The sequence below is a fragment of the Oreochromis aureus genome, linkage group 8 (assembly GCF_013358895.1).
Source record: "Oreochromis aureus strain Israel breed Guangdong linkage group 8, ZZ_aureus, whole genome shotgun sequence".
NCBI classification, from domain to species: Eukaryota; Metazoa; Chordata; class Actinopteri; order Cichliformes; family Cichlidae; genus Oreochromis; species Oreochromis aureus.
In genome coordinates this window covers 19091684-19111115 of record NC_052949.1, presented here as the reverse complement: position 1 = coordinate 19111115, position 19432 = coordinate 19091684, and the positions used below count along the sequence as shown (strand labels likewise).

Sequence of the window (19432 nt, the reverse complement as noted above, 5' to 3'; positions counted from 1 at the left end):
CTGAACCACGTCTTCTGGTCGTGATCACGAAAGCATATGTTCCTGGTTTCTACATCCATATAACATCCATAATCATCTGGTTTGTACATCCATAAATGTGAGTCATCCCAGGCTAAGTGATGCTTTACAAAAGACAACATAAACGGCAGAGGCAGTTCAGTACATATTTACAATATTTAAAAAAAAAAAAAAAAAAAAAAAAAAGGACAAGCCAAATGTGTGGATGAAAATGACACACGTGCACAAAACAACGAAACAAATAATGAAAAAACAAACAATAGGAAGTTGACCAAGAAAATGTGTTTGATAATTCTTCATCGTGGACCGTTTCAGAACCCTAACCCCACCAAAAACGCTAAACTTCAAATAAGTTTCCTCTCACCTTTCTGCAAGTTGTGCGTGTCACTTGTTTGCTCGGGAAGGTTAATTAAACACACAAACTCACACACCTGTGAATGCTATAAACGCTGTGGAAAAAAAAAAAACAGGGGGGAAGCAAAGTGAAGCAGTTATGGTCTCAGTTCCACTGCCAAGCTGCTGGGCTTGTTAATATAAAACAACAGGATGGCTCTCTCTATGAGGCTCACAAAATAGCTTTCACAAGCGCTACACTTCCACCCCCTAACCCCCCCCCCCCCCTCAAACAAAATCTGCCCAATTTTAACCTATTTTGATTTCGATGTTTAGGGTGGGCACTTAAGAAAAGGAAAAGCTGGTTCGTAGTTTACGATCATGTGACCTGTGCAGAGCCCTGCAGGGAAAACTGTATTTTTCCAGCTTACATACCAGACACTCCACAGAACTGCAGGAGAACCGTGTAAATATTTCATCTTTTACAATCCATGAATGTTTAGATCACCCTTTTAAAGGATTAACACAAAGATGTGATCACGCTCCATTCTGGTGAGGTTTTAAGATTTTGGACCACACCTTTTAATGAATTCAGGTGTCTTCAAACCCATTGCCACAGGTGTATAAAATGAAGCACCTAGCAACGCAGTCTGCTTTTACAAGCATTTGTGAAAGATCAGTTCTAAAGAGTTCACTGAAATCCATCACATGTGTAATTTTTTCCTCTTCCAGATATTCTACGATAGGCTCTCAGTGGTATCATCGCAAACATGGGCGTGTTTAGGAATAGTCAGTGACGAAGTGGAAGGCCATGTGAGGTTACAGAGCAACCGCTGAGTGTGTAAAAGTCACCAGTGACTCAATAACTGCAGATTTGCAAACCTTGTTTAGCATTAACATCAGCACAGAAGCTGTGTGCCAGGAGCTTCACGACATGGATTTTGGTGTCCAAGCAGCTCTTGTAGGTGTGAGGTATACTACTTTTGTCCATATAGTGCATTTAGTGGACATTCCTTCACTTTACACTGCAGTGCAAAAGCACAAACATGCTTAATCTTGATTTGAATTTGTCAATGATGCTGCTCTTTTAGATGTGAAGGCAAAAAAGCTCTCAACTATTAAAACAAAGGCAAGGGCGTTTTAGCTAAAACTAGCTAGCTAACACATGGTGATCCATCAGCTGCTGGTTTCAGATGTTTTATGGCAGAAGTGACACACCAGTAACATTTTGTTTAACATCATTATAGTGAAACGTATTTCCAATAGCAGTTTCATGAGTTGCTATTGACAGTAGCTGCATGACAGGAGGCCTCAGTATACCTTTCACGCTGGTCTTTTTGCGCGCCACAGGCAATGTCATCATCACAGTCCTATACGTTTATGGTGCAGGAAGCTGCTACAGTACTCCTCTGAACAATAGGTGTCGCTACTCTGAAAAAAACCCTCTACATCAGCACTTGTATAAGGGAAATCGCCTCCATCTATAAGTCATCTTACAACATGCCTGTCTGATCTGTGACCATGTGAGCAGTAAAACCTGACACGATTGTACACTTATCTGCTTGGCTGGCACAACGGGGCCCTTAGGGTAAATGTGTTCCCATGCAGCGCCGCACTCTAAAGATTTGTAGGCAGGATAGTTATACATGTGTATAGTTTAAGAACTATCCAGCATTTTGGGTAAACTGAACTGGCAAAAATGATAAACAGGCATCAGAAAAAGCCTTTTTTGGAGGCGCTCCTATAGTGTGACATATCACGTGAAAACTAGAAGAGAAAGAATTTTGTGGAATTCCTTCACGAGGGTGTTGGGTGCTCAAGGAGCTGAAGCAAATATTTTGACAATTCTTCGTAATGCCAGACTTACATACCAGGATGCGGACACGGGTGCTACTGTAACACCACCTGTCTGACAGGTCACAGAGGACAGCCAACACATAAATAAAGGACTGCTTCTGCATTTTTGAGAAATTCCATCAGTGGGATTTGTGCCCTCAGCATAGTGCCATAGAAAACTTAAATGTCTGCTTTTTTTTGTCACACATCAGAAGTCGAGGTGGCTTATAATTCATTTTGGTTACAACTTGTTTTTGCATTGTATTATAAAAAACAAAAAATGTCTTGATGAGAGAGAAAAGCATGACGAGCCACAATCGTTTGAACAACATCTAATCATGTTCAGAGTTCATAACAGCATCAAATATCATGCCATCAGACGTCCTCAGTTCTAACAACACTTCATAAACACAATCAGACCATTCACCTGTGTGTCTTTTCTTTGCAGGTTGATTTACATTCTCAGAAAACAAGAACTACAGTGCAGTACTATACACCACAGAGGAGTCTGGAAGCCTCTTTCTGTGCTTTCACTTATCTAAAACACTAAATACACAACATGCAAAATGGGTTAAAAGGAGAATTCGAGGGGGGGTTGGGGGAAAGGGTTGGAGGGAGGGAGTTTGTGGCTGACACACAGACGAGAGCAGAGGAGAGACACTTTTGGAGGAATGACAAACCAAACATGCCGCCAAAGCCAAAGAAGCGTAACCACAAGCTAGCATGAGATGCCTGTAGGAACACTCACTGCTATGTGAGCTTGATGTGCCCCTCAACTACACTGTGTGTTTATATTGTACTCTATTTAAATAAATTGTAAAGTCCTTTACAAAATGAAATAACTGCAAAAGGCAGATAAAAAGCTTGAGAGCAACCAGATGGTTTTCTCTGCGGTTAATTCGTTGGTCCTGACTTTCATAGTCTCTTAATTGAATTTAAAAACTGACTACTTTTATTTGGCAAAGCATGACAGGGTTATGAATTTGGGGTGGGCAAGTGGTGGAAGATGACCTGGGAAGTTTTCCTTTGGATCGTCATGCTCATATTGGTTTACCTCTCTCTGCTCCCTGTAAGGATTTGATGGACCAGCAAAAAAAAAAGAAAAAGAAAAAGAAAAAACCCCACAAACATGCAAACTTAACAAAGCACATGAGGACTGAAATATGATCCTCTCATGTCATAATACAATCAGTGAGCACTAAAAATGTTCCAGGCTCATTCATTTTGTCGAAATACTAAGAAAGGAACGAAAAACAAAAACAAAAAAACCCAACAACACAGCTACGTCTTTTCTTTTATCCGACTTGTTTTTGTGTTTTTACTGCATGAAAAAGGAACTCTTGTTTCAATCTCTTGTTGTGGCAAACAAAAGCCTGCCAGTCTTCATCAGTCAACGCAACGAAATGTTCGGCCATTTTTAAAGACACAAGTGACACTGGCCACACAGCAACGTCTGGAAGAGCTGTACCCAGCGAAGAGATTATCCATGAAGCGCAAAAGTCTCAATGGAAAAGTTGGTATTGTTCTGAAATCCAGTCCGCCTGTCCACACCGCTTCATCTTCCACAAAGTGACAGGCCATGAGTCATGATGGTGACTTTATAAACCACTCATGAGAGAGACTAGTGGTGAAGAGGCCTGCGATGTGACTCACTCGTGCCCAATGCAACAAAGGGATACATCTCAAATAAGGATGTGGATGGCTGAGATAGCAAAGTAGCCACAAAAGATATACAAACTCTATTATGAGCAGTGGCATCGCGTACTTGAACGTATAAGAGCCTACGTGAGCAGGTTATTCTGTGAGGGCTGTGTGGTGGTGGCGGCAGCAGCAGTGGTGGTGTGACTGAGGTTTGCTGTGGAAAATGTCCCTGCAAAGGGAGCCCTTGGTTCCTCGTAGGATGTGGGAGTCCTATAGTCCAAAGAAGATACTGCAAAGACCTTGAGAAAGTAGGCCCGTTTAGACAGGAAAATACTGAAGGTCATCAGTGTGAGGTGGCCAAGCTGGAGATCTGCAGCTTGTCTTGTTGCTGATATCAGTCTGTGAAGTGATAAACACTCTATAATAAAATCCTCAGAGAACAGTGAGGTGTGAGCATTGGTAGTCTTGCATGGGAATACCTTAAAATGGCAGAAGACAGGCAGTTTTGACAGGTGGAGGTCAGGGGGTTGTATTTTCTAGCGGGGGGTTGGACAGTTCAGTTGCCGTCGTCGAGAGGGGGAAATGGCACCTGCTTTTGTCTACACTTCACACCCTTTTTAATGGTCCCTTTTTAAGGCAAACCAATCGGACAAATAGACAAGTGGCCTTACAATGAAAAAAACTTGAAAAATAAAAATGAAAATAATTATACAATATACACAAAACGTGGTCCTTAAAACAGGCAGGGTACATGCAGTCTTTGTAATGTGCAGCGTTCCCACAATGGAGGAGGAGAAAGGACTCGAGTGGCGGGGGATAAGAGAAGTCAAGAGTCAGGATTTGTGATTGAGTGCTGTGGAGGGAGAGGTAGGGATGGACGCTGCTTTTCCCAATCATGCTTTGCTACACTTCCCCTTCTTCTCCTTGCGCTGGAACTTCCTCAGACGTCTCGTCCAAACGTCTCTCCACTGGATCACCAGGCTGTTCTTATCGGCCACCAAGCCTATGCGCTCCGCCCCCGGACTGCTGGCTCCGCCTCCAGGCCCGACTCCTGGACCTGCTCCTGGGCCCGTTCCACCTTCGGCGCCGCCCATCACCAAAAATCGTTTGCTCATCTGGATCTTGGGACACTTGCAGGCAAGGTCCTTCATATGTACCCACAAGATGTTGTCACCTCGCTTTAAGGGTTCGCCCCGGCTCTTGTACACAGCCACCACGCTAACGGAGAACTTGGCCCAGTCCCCCACCGTCTCCATGTCCAGCACGTTCACTTGGACAGCTGGGAACACATTTGCAAGAAACGCACTCAGGTGAACACTCAAAACTCTTTACGCTTTTTAATTAATGCTATGGAAAGGAATTCTGCTCTCTTACCGTAATCCTTCTTGCAGTATTTCTTCATGTTGATCTTCAAGTTGCCTTTCACTGGTTTACAGTAGGACTCACAATCTGCAAAAATAAGGACAACCAAGTTCACACCTGAAATGCAGGCGGTGACTCCACTGCTTGTTTTCCACCAACATGTGGCTGGGGCCAGTTCTCTCTTGGTGCACTGAGAACCATCCTTCATTTTGACAGATTTGGGAACCAAATGTTGCATAGTGTTACTAGCAGAAGTCGGTGTTATTTCCTTGGGAGGAATATCATGGTGAACAGAATCTGCGGACTCCAAATGCCAGTCACTTGTGAACCCTCCCTTTGGGCCAGTTTTTTGACACAAGTCATCAGTCTTCTTTTTTTGTGGTGGAAATGTGTTTAAGCATTTGTAGACTAGGCACAGTCACAGTATTGGTGAAAAAGGTACAAAAGGAGCACACGAATCGTTCATATTTGCTCAGCCTTACTGAGACGTTGTAAAGCATAATTAGTGTCACATCACTTTAAAATATTAAATGCAATGATCAAGCAAATATAAATATAACATCTGTGATATGTGCTGATTTCTATATAGAAAGGCCAACTTTGACTCCCCGTCCCATTAATATATTTCTTATTTTTCTATAAATACAAAAAATACACATGAAAGCATGATTTACATTGACTTTTTAAATACTTGTGTATTTTTTCTATAATAGCTAAGTAAACTTACACTTGCCCTTACAAACTGACTGATGTTGCCAAAGGCTGGAAGGAAAACTGGAGCAGCGCTAAATAATAGTTGGGCTTGGTGTGGTTTTTGTGCGCTAAAAAACAGCTTCTGACAAATCACACATCCAAATCCCTGCAACAGCCAGTGCTGGGAGGCAAGTGAAACATACCAGAGGAGTAAAAGTGTTCAGTTTGACATGTTCTCCGGGGCCTTGAGAAAAGGCAGAGCGTGGTGGAAGCAGGTCATGGTTGGATGAATGTGGATAGGCCTTGGCTGCCAGAGTGACAACTAAGACCACACACTGGACCGATGACCTCTGCTGACCATTGGTGGGTGGGGTTGCAAATGATGTGGTTTTTGCGTTTATGAATATGACAGTGAAAATTGATTTCTTGGCTGGATGACAATTCTCTGATCTTTTTCTGACCGACTTTAAAGCCAGCCACGGTTTGGTTTAGTTGTTATGTGTCCTCCAGCATCTTTTTCAATCCAGCTTTTCCCTCACGCAGACTTTGGCCAAAGAGCAGTCATGTGGCGCTGGAAACACTTTAGCGCTGGATTTCAGCATTTGGAACCCGAGCAGCCACCTTTCCTTCTGTTATATGACTCACATCTTACCTGCAACCTGAGTAAAACTTAAAAGATATATTGAATTTGTTTGTAATTTTATGTTGAGGAATAGCTGTGTACAGCAGTTTCAATGGACCGGAAAGGTCGGAAAGAAACTCTCAGTCACGTTATAGAACCCTTCAAAGATTTGAAAGCATATGCATGTAATTACATCATGTGGTTTATTTTCTTGTAATCCTGAAATATTTGTTTTGCCATGTCGGTATTCTCCGAGATCGGAAAACATGTTTTGCAAGAACAGAGAGCAAAAGGAAAGGGAAACTGAGAAGATAAGCACGATTAAATAGCCTTAAAAACAGATGAAGTGCACTAAAACAATGATAAGAATCCCTTTTAAAATTTAAAGCATTCACTGTGTTTTTAACTCAATTTCTGCCACTGGAGCTGCAGCAAGAAAAATGCTGTTGTTTGTTAGTAAGACTCATCTGTGGTTGACACAGGCCACTGGATTCTGTGACTCATCGAATTTTGGATCCACAGCATAAAAATAAAAATCTATGAGAAGGACACAAAATTAGTTTAAAAGAAACTGAAAATGGTGAACTGAAATTGCAAAAGAATTCCAGGAGAATCGTTTTTCCAACACAGTTTTAGTCACTTCTAATGAAGGGACATGAAAAGTTGACCACCACCAAACCACACGCTGGTAAGTGGACTGGTATCTGCGGTGTGGTCTCTCGTTCCCTTCAAGAGGAATAACCATTTAGTCGTTTTTGCTTTCCAAAGAAAACCAAATAAAATCGCTGGACACGAAATGTCCAAGTTTAAAAACAAAAAACAAAACAAAGAGAAAAATTACCCTTTTGGGAATGTTGTATGAGTAAAAGGGTGTTGTATTGTTCATTTTTTTGGGGAAGAACTGAGGAGGAGGAAGAAACGGGGGACCGAGGAGCCCATTAAAATGTCCAGAAAGCTTGGCTGTATATCAGAGTGTTGGAGATTTTATTAGCCAGAGAGAGGACAGAAGGGAAAGAAAAGGAGAAAGAAGACGACTTTCAATACGCTGCAATGAGTGGAGGTGTGGATGAGTGCAAAGGTGTGTAGTGCATGTGTGTGTATGTTACTTTAAATAAATGATGCAGAATATCACAGCCTTCTTATGGTCTTTCTCATTAGTGCTGAGTGTGTGGTTTTCATGTAAGTACGCATGCAGCTGTGACAGGCATGCATGTGCATGAGATGCGCATGGATTTCATTAGATCGCAGCTGTTTTGCGCATGTAGGTCTCTGTTTTTGTATACAGTTGCTAACCTGGTCTTGAAACTCTGGCTGGGGGACAGTATGCTCTTTCCCATGAAGCACCACTTACTGCTGGGTGATCACCTGGAAAAGCTCTCGGTGAATTGCCCAATGACCCAGAAGGCCAGCCTGCTGAAAACATGCACAATTGGCTCCAAGGCTCTCGATGCCCTCTTTCCCTTGAGCCCCTTTCACTGTGCCATGACAAGGACAAATTGCATCCAACGCCCCTTACACAAAAAGATTTTGGAGCCTTAGGTTTCTGATGGTGAAGCTCTTTCTGTGGTAGTTTAGGAAGGAGAAAGATGGGGGAAATGCTCTGGTGTGTTTGGTAGAAGCTGAGGTGAATTGACAATCAATGACTCTTGTGTTCTAAGACCCTGTAACATTTTCCCAGGAAAGTAGTAAACAAGAAAGGGCTGGACTCTGCTTCTTTGGGTTAAAAAAGACCCAAGCGATGGCGGTAAAAGGTTAGGCAGAACAAGTTGTTAATGAGTGAAGAAGCTGCGAGTCTAAGGAAAATTATATTCAGGACTTACAGTCACAGTAAAAAGAAAGTACACCCTCAGTCAGTTCCAATGTTTCCAAAGGAAATATTTCCAGAGGTCTTGTGATTTGCTCAGATGCAATTTTGCAAACTTGAGTTGTGCTGTTCTTTTGAAAGAGAAGATGGTTTCTCCTGGAAACACTTCCAAACAACCCATACTTGTCCAGTCTTTTTCTAATCGAATTATCATGAACTTAACATTGACCATGCTGAGACACATGCAGTCTGAGGTGTAGCCTTTGTGTTTTGAAGTTTCTCTGAACATTGTACGGTCTTGACCTTGGGGTGAATTTGCTGGGAAATCCACTCCTGGGAACAGTTTTGAATGTTTTTCATCAGTGGAATAATCTTTCTCACTCTACAATGATGGATTTCAAATTACTAGTTCCAACTTTCCAGATTGGTGAGCAGCAGCAGCTGCTTCTCTGAGATGATTTCTGATGCATTTCTTCTTTAATATTGTGCTAATACACAATTGAATGCTCCAGACCTGCAAACTGTCTGAACTTCAGCTTTTATAGAGATGCTCACACTGAGGGTGTACTTTCACACACAATTCTGCATTTTGCATAAGTTTTTAAATAAATAATAATAACAGTACAATCATGTGTTGTTGGTCCGAGATTGTATTTACATAATTCTAAGACCAGCTTTTATGTTTACTTTAACTACACTCACTAAACATAGTCATGGCAAAAAAATGAAATGAAAGATTTTTATTTATTTTTTTTTGGCTAGAATTCACCTCACCTAATTAAAATCATTTTAAGTAAAGTTTGATCCCAATTGGATCGATTTTATGCAATTATGTGCTCTCAGTCTCATAATTAACCTACCGTGATTAATCTGTTGTAATAAACCATTTCTTACCCCATTTTTTGTCAAGGCTTTTCGCTAGGCTAACTGATTAGCTTAGCTTAGCTAGTTTACAACATTTACCTTAGAAACATTCACGAGTTCTCGTTAAACTCTTCACCAGAAGAATGTTTTTCATTTCACACTATTAGACATATCTGGAGGTTTTTATTTGGAGTGTACAACCAATTTTGGCCTTTTATGTGGACCACGGTAGGGCCATCATAAACATCCTGAACTCTATGAATCGAGCCCTCAAAATTTACAGTATGCAACCTCGAAAGTTAAAGTTTGAAAATTTATTGTGAGGGTTCTGAAAATATGTATTATTTTTAGAAGAGAAAGGACATAAAAACAAGAAAACCATTATTGCTTTAAAAAGGAATGGCAGTGGTAGCAAATTTGGGAGGGGTGCACAGTCTGCCGCTTCAGTGATGATATATGTTATAAACCCACTAATGAATCAACGTTTCCAAATCAACACCACCATTTAAATCAAACAGTTGTAGAATGAAAAATGTGGACAGGGTAATTGACCGAAGCCTAAATTGGAGTGTTAGAGGGAGTGACTGAACAAATTTCCCCCGGTTACTTGCCAACACTCTTTTCATGCCTCGCAACGTTCCCCTTCCACTATATCTCCCAGCTAAACTGTAACTAATCATCTCAGCTGCCTATCTGCTGCCCTTGGCTTAAAGCTGCACTTAAAGTCTGAGCACAGCGTGTCTCCACTAACTTGAGGCTAGCGGTTGGGGAAACTGTGCCAAGGACACAGGTTTTTAAGACAATGTAAAAATTCTGCCGTCCCCAGTGCACTCGTTTCCTTTGCTGAGAACTTCAAATGAGCAGACCCGCCCTCTATTAATATTTATTCCACGCCTTAAAATACGTGTCCAGAAATATTAAATATTATGTTTTTGTTCCTCTCATAAAGTAGGGGTGCTCAAGGTGCAAGGAGTATATACTAACCTGCTGGTTCCTCTGTGCTGCTCACGACAGCTGTGGGGTTGACCACAGGGATTTCTGAAATACGCACAAGAAACACAAAGTTATTTCAACGATTAATTCTAAGTCCACACCTTTCAAGTATGTCTGAAATGATCTGGCTGCCGGCCTACAATGAGAGCACGTGTGGTCAAAGAAACAAAGTGCGTCCAAATTCATTAAAAGTGATCCCAAATATGGGGGTGGGATGGGAAATAGTACTGAGAAGAAGTAAAAAGTGCTCTTTGAGGTCACTGGAAAATAAAAAAAAAGAAGAATCAGGGTTGTCACACAGTAGGTTTGTGGTGTACTATATGTCAAACTTATGAAAATACACAGGGCTTTGCAGACAGACGTGCTAGATAAACGCTAACAGACTGACAGGCATACTTATTGGTGGTGAGAGGGAAGACCGGTTCAAATAAACCATACATGCCATAGACTAATGCAGCGGTTTCAGTGTCACTTTTTTAAGGAGATCTTCAGACTAACTGGAAGAAATAATCAAATACCAATTTTAGTTGATGCTTCACAAAATCATACCGTAAACCAGTTTGGAGGAGTGGGCGCATTCAAAGTAGGCGCACACTGGCAAGGTGGCTACACTAGATTAGTTTCATCCTCCTCTAACAGCTGTGGGGTTAACACTGCTGTGTAATCTCCATGCAAGCATGTATAGACAGATGGACGGATGGCAAAGGGGCAATTTTGGTTGGATCATCTTGAGACAGATGCAGCCCTCCCTTGTTGTGCCCGCTGGCTACAAAAAAAAAAAAAAAAAAAAAAAAAAAAAAGTGCCTTGTGGAATTCCTCCAGGACTTCTCCTTTAATCGTATGCATCTTTCCAATACAAATGCTAATGCTAACAACAGGCCCCTCTCCTTTTACCGTAAACAGAATTACTGGAACGCCGGCTTAGCATCCACCCAGAGGATCTGCTTTTGATTGGATTTGGAGGTTCAGGGGTTGGACCGAGTGTGTGAGAGTGTGTTGGCAGGAGGTAGAGGGGGGTTTCTTGGAAAGCTGTTTTGAGGCAAAAGCAGCAGTTGTCTCTCTAAAATTATGGACACCCTGCCAACAAAAACAAACAAGGGCACGGAGCTTTGTGAAGGCAGGCGCAGCTGCTAGAAGCCACTTTGAGACCCTTTGCCCCGATGGCCACATCTTGTGAAGATAGACAGATGATAAAAGGATCATTCAGATGTGGGTTGCTGCCATCATACTAATTGGCTTCTTAATGGATTTGTCTTCTGTCTTGGGATACAGTATCCTCCAGGGGTAATATGCTGACATCAGGCTATAATGGCAGACAGGGTTGTCATAATGTGCATAGCTTAAGCATGCCCACACCCACTATTCCTCTTGTTCTCGCTAGATAGTTCACCTAATGGCACCTAAACGAGTGTAGTCTGCCATCCATGACCACGGTCGTCTTCTCCTTCTTGCCTATCTGCCATCTGCTCCGGAGCTGCATGCAAGAGGAACAACATGGCACCATGTGGCACAGTGTGGCAGAGCTGGATATGGCACTGGGCGGCGCGGCATGACTTGATTTGGTGGAGGCTATTCTTTTGATTGTTTGCAATGTGGCACAGACACGTGCTGGGCCCACAGGCAAAATTCGTAACTTGCGTGGACTCACATTCGCTTGTTACAGGAAATCAAAAACCTAAACACAGCTACTAGAGAACACACACGCAAACACATATGGTACATAGTTAAGAGAAAGTAGAATAACAGCACAAGCGTTAACAACAGTATGCTTCTTTGTTCCTTTAGCATGGATCGTGTTTCAATTTAACCCAACTATATGCTGGGGCGCTCGTTTGGCTCACGTTTTGGGCTCTTCTCCATGAAATGTCATTGTAGTTGCAGCGGCCATGCAAGTCAACACATGTACCATACAGACACACACGTTTTCATATCTTAGTGAGGACATCTAATTGCTTTCCCTAGCCGCTTACCCTAACCATCAAAAATTAATGCCTTAACCATAACCCTTAGCCTGAAGCTAAAACATCTTCAAACACATGGGGACAGGCATTTTGTCCCCATAACTGACTGTTGTCCCCACAAGTATAGTAGCATTCCAATTTTTGGTCCTCACAAATATATCCAAATATGGCACACACACGCACACACACAGATTGGGTTGCGTTATGTCTGACTGATAGCCAGAAAGACTACATAAAAGTATGCTTTCACTTATGTTCTGTATTTTTCATGGTTTGGGTATGTGCTGCCTTTAGCTATGGATCATGCCTTTTGTCAGATTTTAATAGTCACAGGAAAGCTGATAAAATTAACCATGACGATTTGATCAGTGTCGCATGCAGTAACTGGTAGCTGCGTGTGGATGTGTGTCTGCGTTACTCACTGATGCAGGGGGCCACGGGCGAGCGGCTCTGCTGGTAGCCCTTGGCGCAGCGGTTGCAGGTGATGCCAGTGACACCATCCTTGCAGGGGCACTGGCCTGTGGTCTGGTTGCATGTCTTGCCTGCTGCGCCCACAGGGTGGCAGTCACAAGCTGGGGTGGGGCGGTTGGGGGAAGGTGTCAAAGAGGGATGGAGGGTGGTGGGGCAGATAAAAGAGATAAGAGATACCAGATCATCAAACCTGCTGCAAAATGCAAAATGACAAGACAAAACTCCTCCGACATTCAGTAAATATTATTAATTAATGATTGATTGCCTGCATTAATACTGAATGTTTGGGGGCCCACGTGTCTTTAGCCTTTATACCTAGGATTCTCAAACTACTGCATTGTGAAAAACTCTGCATGCATATCCAGAAAACCAATGAGAAATAAGATATTTATGGATGTGGAGGACATTACGGGACAACTAAAAGCACAGAAAGCTATTAGATTGGGTGAACGATGCATGTAGTGCATCAGTTTCTGCAGGAGATGCAGACCAAATGCTCGTTTCCTCTTTCCTAAATGCTGCGTGCAGTCTAGTGCCTGCATGCCTGCCTGGTAACACACGCTCTGCTGTTTCATCACTTCCCAAAAGTTCAGTGGATGCCCACCAAATGCCAACACCAACAAGCAATGCTCCGGTCACCTCACTTTGGCAAGACTTTTGAGGTTTGCTTTTCTAGGTGATTTATTTAAGCCACTTTAACTCATATTAGTTTTTTTGGGAGTATGAGGAGCAGTTAATTATATGAGGCCTAGAGTGTTGGTTGAAGCCATTTGACAAAAGCTTACAAGAACACAGGAAGTGTGAGAGCAAAAACACAATAAACCATGAAACCCAGTAGGAAAACTCTGCCTTTTCCCTCTTTGTTTTCAGTCTGACACTTTGGAAAAATACTTGCAGGCTAACGCAAAAATGACAAAAGCAAACTTGCAAGGGCCTCAGCTGTAACACAATAGTTGTAATTGTCCAGGCTTATCAAGAAAAGGTAAGAAGGACCAATATTTCATACAAGGGAAAAACCCTGTAATCCAACAGACTTCTACAGAGCTTGCCAGGGAAAGGCAGCTGCTAACATGCCACGGTTTCTTCCCACCACCTGATGAAACTGTTAATGTGTTTATTTGCGCCCGGCGATTTTTTTTAAGTTGCTACAACAAAGGAGAGGACCCTGCCACCTGTTGGATCGGCAAAGCGAACCTTTAAATGGCTGAAACTGACCCAAGAGTGTCGGCATGACGGCAGGGTGTGGGGAGATTAGCTCAGCTCAGATCTTTTGAATCGTGTCTGCCTTTTCTGGCAACACCAACGAAGTCTACAGGTGTCAAAGTGGCTGCACACTGTTTGAAGCCGAGACGTAAATCTGATGCTTCATCATGAGTGCAAAATCCCCATTATTTGAGTCACGCAGACTCCAATGGGAAACTTGAGCTTTGAAGGCACTTGGTAAAATTCTGCGACTGAACTAAGGACAAGCACGTTAAGCATGTGGCAGGGTGTGATGCAGGACTAATTCGGGTGCCGGAGGTCACCAGACGCCGTTTTATGCTGCGCCAGCAACCTCCACCTTCATTTAGAGCCAGAGTTTCTTCTGCTTCTGGCTAGGAACTATTTGGGATTTTCCTGAAGTTTGCATTCTTAATAAAACTCAAATGATGTAGTGCACTGGTCCATCGACTTTTACCATTTTTCAAGTAATGAAAAACGCTTTCAGACCAAAGGAAACGCACACGTGAGATGACCCATGTCATAATCCCAAGTTGTTCCTGCAGAGACACGTGACAAAGGCAAGAAGTTTTACAAGCTATTGTCTCTGCACTGATCACTTAACATTCACAGGGCTGGTCAGTATAAACAAACTGCGAATGATGCACAGCGACCCCCTCGCTTCCCTTCTAATTGAGACACGGACTGTTTGGAGTTCAGAGGTTACTGTCAGTGTTCACATTGTTCAGTAAATAACCAGTAACGGCCAGATCTGAACGAGATGTCAGGGGCAGGCAGGATGGAGACGGGGGTTTGGTCGTGTCAGTCTAACCCCCAGCCTTCCTTCCTCAAACTGTTTTTCTGAGGTTTTATGTGCAGAGGCTAGAGCCAGTTAGAAAGCTGTAAAGATGTCCTCAGATGTTGATGGCTTTTCAAGCCCATGTGACTGCAGATGTGACAGGCGCTGCATTGGGATTTGCAGTCCCTTTCTCAGGCGTCTGCTTGTTTTAAGTGATTTAAGTGATTTTAAGTGACTGTGTTACTCAACTTGTGGTGACTGCACTTTGTTCGCTTCAGTTTTATTTATGTAGCGCCAAATCACAAAAACAGTCACATCAAGGCATTTAATACCTAAACCCCAACCGATCAGATGATTCCCTATGAGCGAGCACTTGGCAACAGTGGGAAGGAAAAACTCCCTTTTAACTAGAAGAAACTTCCAGAACAACCAGGCTCACGGCTGGGCAACCGTCCGCTGCGAGCAGTTGGGGGTGAGGACACATGGAAGACAGCCTTTGTCTGCTGTCATGGACAGTAGCTTTCAGATTTGCTGAATTAAAATATCCACGTTACTTCAAGAATCCTGGTTTTGTGTTTAGATTCCTTCAAATACGCCTCACACTGTGAACAGACAACTAGACCTGGACAAGTTTGATCAGTAACAGACACAACCCCTTCTAGAGTCTGCACCGCCCACCAGCCTCCCCCTATTCCTGCCTCCTCTTCTGAACGCACCTGTATTTTATTGCAGTAACTCCAGTTCAGACATGACGACATGACACGCACCCCCTTCAACAATACCACACCCCTGACCTCTGTCGTGACCGGGTCACAGGCAGAAAGGACATGGAAAGCAAAGGGCTGGAAAGAAAATCATGGATGCTGGTGTGAGAATAAGAGGAAGACAAAGGTTTAATGGGTTTGTAGAAAGGCAGAGTGAGAGAAGTCATAAGTCAGGGTGCAATCAGAGGTGCTGGTTGTAAACCATCTGGCAAGACAGAGATGAAGAAAAAGAGAGCAAAAGAAAATGACATCTCCTAGAAGGCTGTGGATCAATCATGGAGCTGGCCCGCTCAGCTTTTTAAATGTAAGCTTGGATTCTGTCACATCTGGAGCTTTTGCAAAGGAGGGTGTTAAACTGTTTATAACCTGATCACTTGACTTGGATGGGGGACAAACTGTAGTGTCAAGGAGCCTGCATGTGTGTGAAAGCATTATGCTTCCAGGTACTGCAGGAAATGAAAGATGAGAGAACTATTTGCACATAGGGACGCACATCTCAGAGCGGATCTGTTGTCAGGAGTGCAGTAGATCCCTTTCTGTTATTGTTTCAGTGCATTAACAGGTCAAATGACTTAAGTTTTAAGGTATGTGACCAAGTCGCTGTGGAGGGTTTTTTTTTTTTTTTAATTTTTTTGGCCATTACATGATGAATGGCTCAACATCTCATTGCAACTACCATGGGCAACTGCGGCCTGATATCATGCCATTTCTAACCTCTCCGTGTTATATTACAGGCTGCAGAAGGAAAACTGAGGAGAAGCCAGAGAGAGATTCCCACCGTGAAATTTCAGCCAGGAGATCTTCATGGCTATGAGTGTTGGCAGCTTTCACTAGTACCGTTTTTTATGTTCTGGAAGTGATTTTTTTTAAACCTTCATCTGGATCATACGGCTACAAAACACTCTTTTATTTATTTGAGTATTTTCTCGAGCATCAAATACAGGAAACAAGTGTTATTTTTGCAATATTTCCAGCATAATACGGGGCTGAAAAATATCACTGCAAATGTGAAATAATGAAATCAATTTTCCATGAGAAATGCATTGGTTACATGAAAATATTATGTGGTGTGTGGGCAAGGGGGGAAACATTCGGTGGGGTGGCCAGAAAGGCTCCGGGCATAGTATCAAATCATTTCTCTCTGCTATGGTATGGCAAATCAGACATGCTGATTTTTTTTTAATATATACATATATAGTAAGAGTTGCCATGACAACATATGTTTCCACTCATAAAATATTACTACTTCTCCCCTTTCTCAAACATGACATGGTCACAGAAGTATTAGCAGGGTTAGACTGGCTCTATCAGTGTTTGTTTGAACATTTTGTAAACATTTAGCACCGAGTAGCGCCAAAGAAAAAGCTAAACTACATTTAAAGTAATAATCTGGGACATTTTCATATAATCAGATATATCTATAAACAAATATTTCCTACTCTATTAATGACTGACGTAACGTGAAGCGATCCTTGCTCGTGACTTGTGGTCGGTAATTCTTTCCCAGGAAACCACTTGTGTATTATATTTCTGACAGCAGATGAAGAGCTCTGATCATAATCAAAGATAAATGAATGATGGCTACAGTTCTGCAGTATGCTTGACTGAAGCCTAATAGAAGTATAGAGGAGGAATGAGCTCATGCAGCAAATAGCAGAGATCAAAAAAAGCAGAGTATCTTGAAAGCCAAGCTGGAAAATTAGTAATAAAGTTCTTCATAAACACTACTTGTTAGATTCTCACCTTTGCAGGCTCGCCTGTGGGTGATTGGTCTGGCCATGTCCCTGTAGAAGCCCTCCTTGCAGTAGTGGCAGTGGCGTCCTGCGGTATTATGGCGGCAATTCATGCACACCCCTCCACTTTTCCTCCCTGACAACTTGTACAACTCCATGTTGAATCGACACCGGCGGGCGTGGAGGTTGCAGTTGCACGCTGCAGAGAGAAAGAGCAAAGCCGTTATGGTATCAGCAAGGGTGAGGAGGATAGATGCAAAAGTTTACAATAACTTGTCAGTATTTATCTCAGGGTCAAACATAAATTTAGCAGGCTGAAATGTTCACATGGAGCACGCTCAGCAGTAAAATATATCCTTACTGGTGGGGTATGTATATCACATGAGAGCTGGGAAAGATTTTCCAGTAAGGCAGTGTAATAATAATAATAATAATAATAATAATAATAATGAGTGGTTTATAATCTACGCTGCGTCTGTGGGCTTGGCTGCTATTCCAGAACTCATCAATCAAAAGTGATATTTGCAGAGCTCATTTTCTCCATTTCATAATTAATGAATTCGGCTTCTCTCAGCCCATTAGTTATTAATCACTGGAAAGAGAGACATTAATTTCATGAATCACTGATGAGTAAAGACTTCTTAGATCTATTAAAAGCGAGACCGATTCAGATATAGGAATGGGCTCGAGCTAGCTGTCTTCTAAATGAGGCGAGCAGGATATATGGGACATGTGAGGGGTGGTTATAGCTCTCCCAGTTACCCTTGAAATCCAACTGGTTCCTTAATGTCTTTTTTGCTCACAAGTCTTTTCCATTGATTCCTCCGCATAAAACTGCGTTCACCAAATCTGACATTATTGATAAACTCTTTTCATTATCTAAACGTGGGGGTTTTGCATTTGAGAAGCCTAATGAGAAACCCACACGTCTTGCTTGTGTAAGACTTTGATCCAGAACTTCTGCTGGTTAAATCAAAGTCAGACCTGGAACCTGAAGACTTGGCCGTGGCTTCAAAGTCAACTGTCGCTGAGCTTAGCTTTAGCTCAAAGTCATCTGCAGATACATTTGAAGAGCGGTAAACAACAGCAGAGCTGTTTGAGTAAAAATGTCAACAGTTGTGCCAAAGCAGAAGTATTAGAGGATCACAACAGAAAGTGATATTCATTAACTTCAGTCAAACTGGAGAGGCTTCAAGGAAATAGATCTCACTACACAATAAATGTTTAGAATAAAACAAAAAAGATGTAGCAACAGAGACTAAGTTAAAACACACAGGGTGAGGGACAAGGCTCACGAGCGGTCAGTTACAGTAACATGTGAAATATATATTTTCTGTCTTACCCACTCACTCCGTGTACACATGATCATATTTGCAGGGCTACAAGTTTGACACCATCCTCATGCCAGATGGATAAACATGGAGCTAGCAAAAAGACTCTTACGAGGGCCAAACACCTAGCTTGGCTCTGACCAGAGGTAACTAAATCTGCCAGCCCTCACTAATTAACACATTATATCTTGTTTGTTCGTAGAGCTATTTCTTGCCCAAGTGCAGTCACTTCATGAGGACACGTCACCACTCTGAAGTTGCCAGGCAGAAAGCCAAGCTACTAAGGTACTACGGCTGTGTACGAATTAAAGAGCATAAAAATGGTACATAACACACCTGTAACACCTGTAACCACAACATGGTACCTTTACACCTTTGTGTTACGCATTTAATACTTATGTTGAGTAAGTAAATACAATTTTTTAATAGGTTTTTAACAGACAGTGTGTACAAATACACTGTGCACAGACACAAAACAGTAAAATAAATAAGATAATTAAGTAATTAATGCCATGATGGGCAATGAAAACAGGTAGTTTAAGAATTATTATCATCATCATCATCACTATTACTGCTAGTGAATAAAATTTTGTCCAACGTCACTTTTATGTTCTATGTATTAAACTCGCACTTTTATATGTGTTTAGTGTTTATATAAAGACCAATTAATAATTGATTGTCCTCTTCTTTTAAAGGAGTCTCTCATTCCTTTAAAACAGCAATGCTGTTCCAAAGATTTGGGAAATATCCATTTTTTTTTTCTTATCAATTATATAAATCTTGTCAGTAATTAAGTTTACTACTGACAAAATGAGAAACCAGTTGTAAAACACGTAACAAAATAAGTTTAAAAGTTCTAATTTCGTAGAAAATTAGATCTCAGTACCCATTTCATTACAAATATGTAAAGGTGGAATATAAATGATTTAAAAAAAATAATAATAATAATAGAGATTTATGCAAACTGTGTTCAGAAACTACCTTAAAAACGACTTACACAGTCCTCA

The 19432-nt window shown here is 41.9% G+C and overlaps 1 protein-coding gene across 3 annotated transcripts in view; it reads right to left on the bottom strand.

The window, feature by feature from the left end:
* Positions 1-632: 632 nt before the first annotated feature.
* The window catches only part of ntn2 (netrin 2), a 43637-nt gene continuing 24837 nt past the window's right edge, over positions 633-19432 (bottom strand). For all 3 annotated transcript variants that reach the window (XM_031739397.2, XM_039616762.1, XM_039616763.1), the window contains 5 exons: positions 17105-17293; positions 12550-12699; positions 10158-10211; positions 5203-5277; positions 633-5107 (listed from right to left, as the gene is read on the bottom strand). In XM_031739397.2, coding sequence (XP_031595257.1) covers positions 4722-5107; positions 5203-5277; positions 10158-10211; positions 12550-12699; positions 17105-17293 — 854 coding nt within the window. In that variant the 3' untranslated portion in view covers positions 633-4721. The remainder of the gene's footprint in view (positions 5108-5202; positions 5278-10157; positions 10212-12549; positions 12700-17104; positions 17294-19432) is intronic.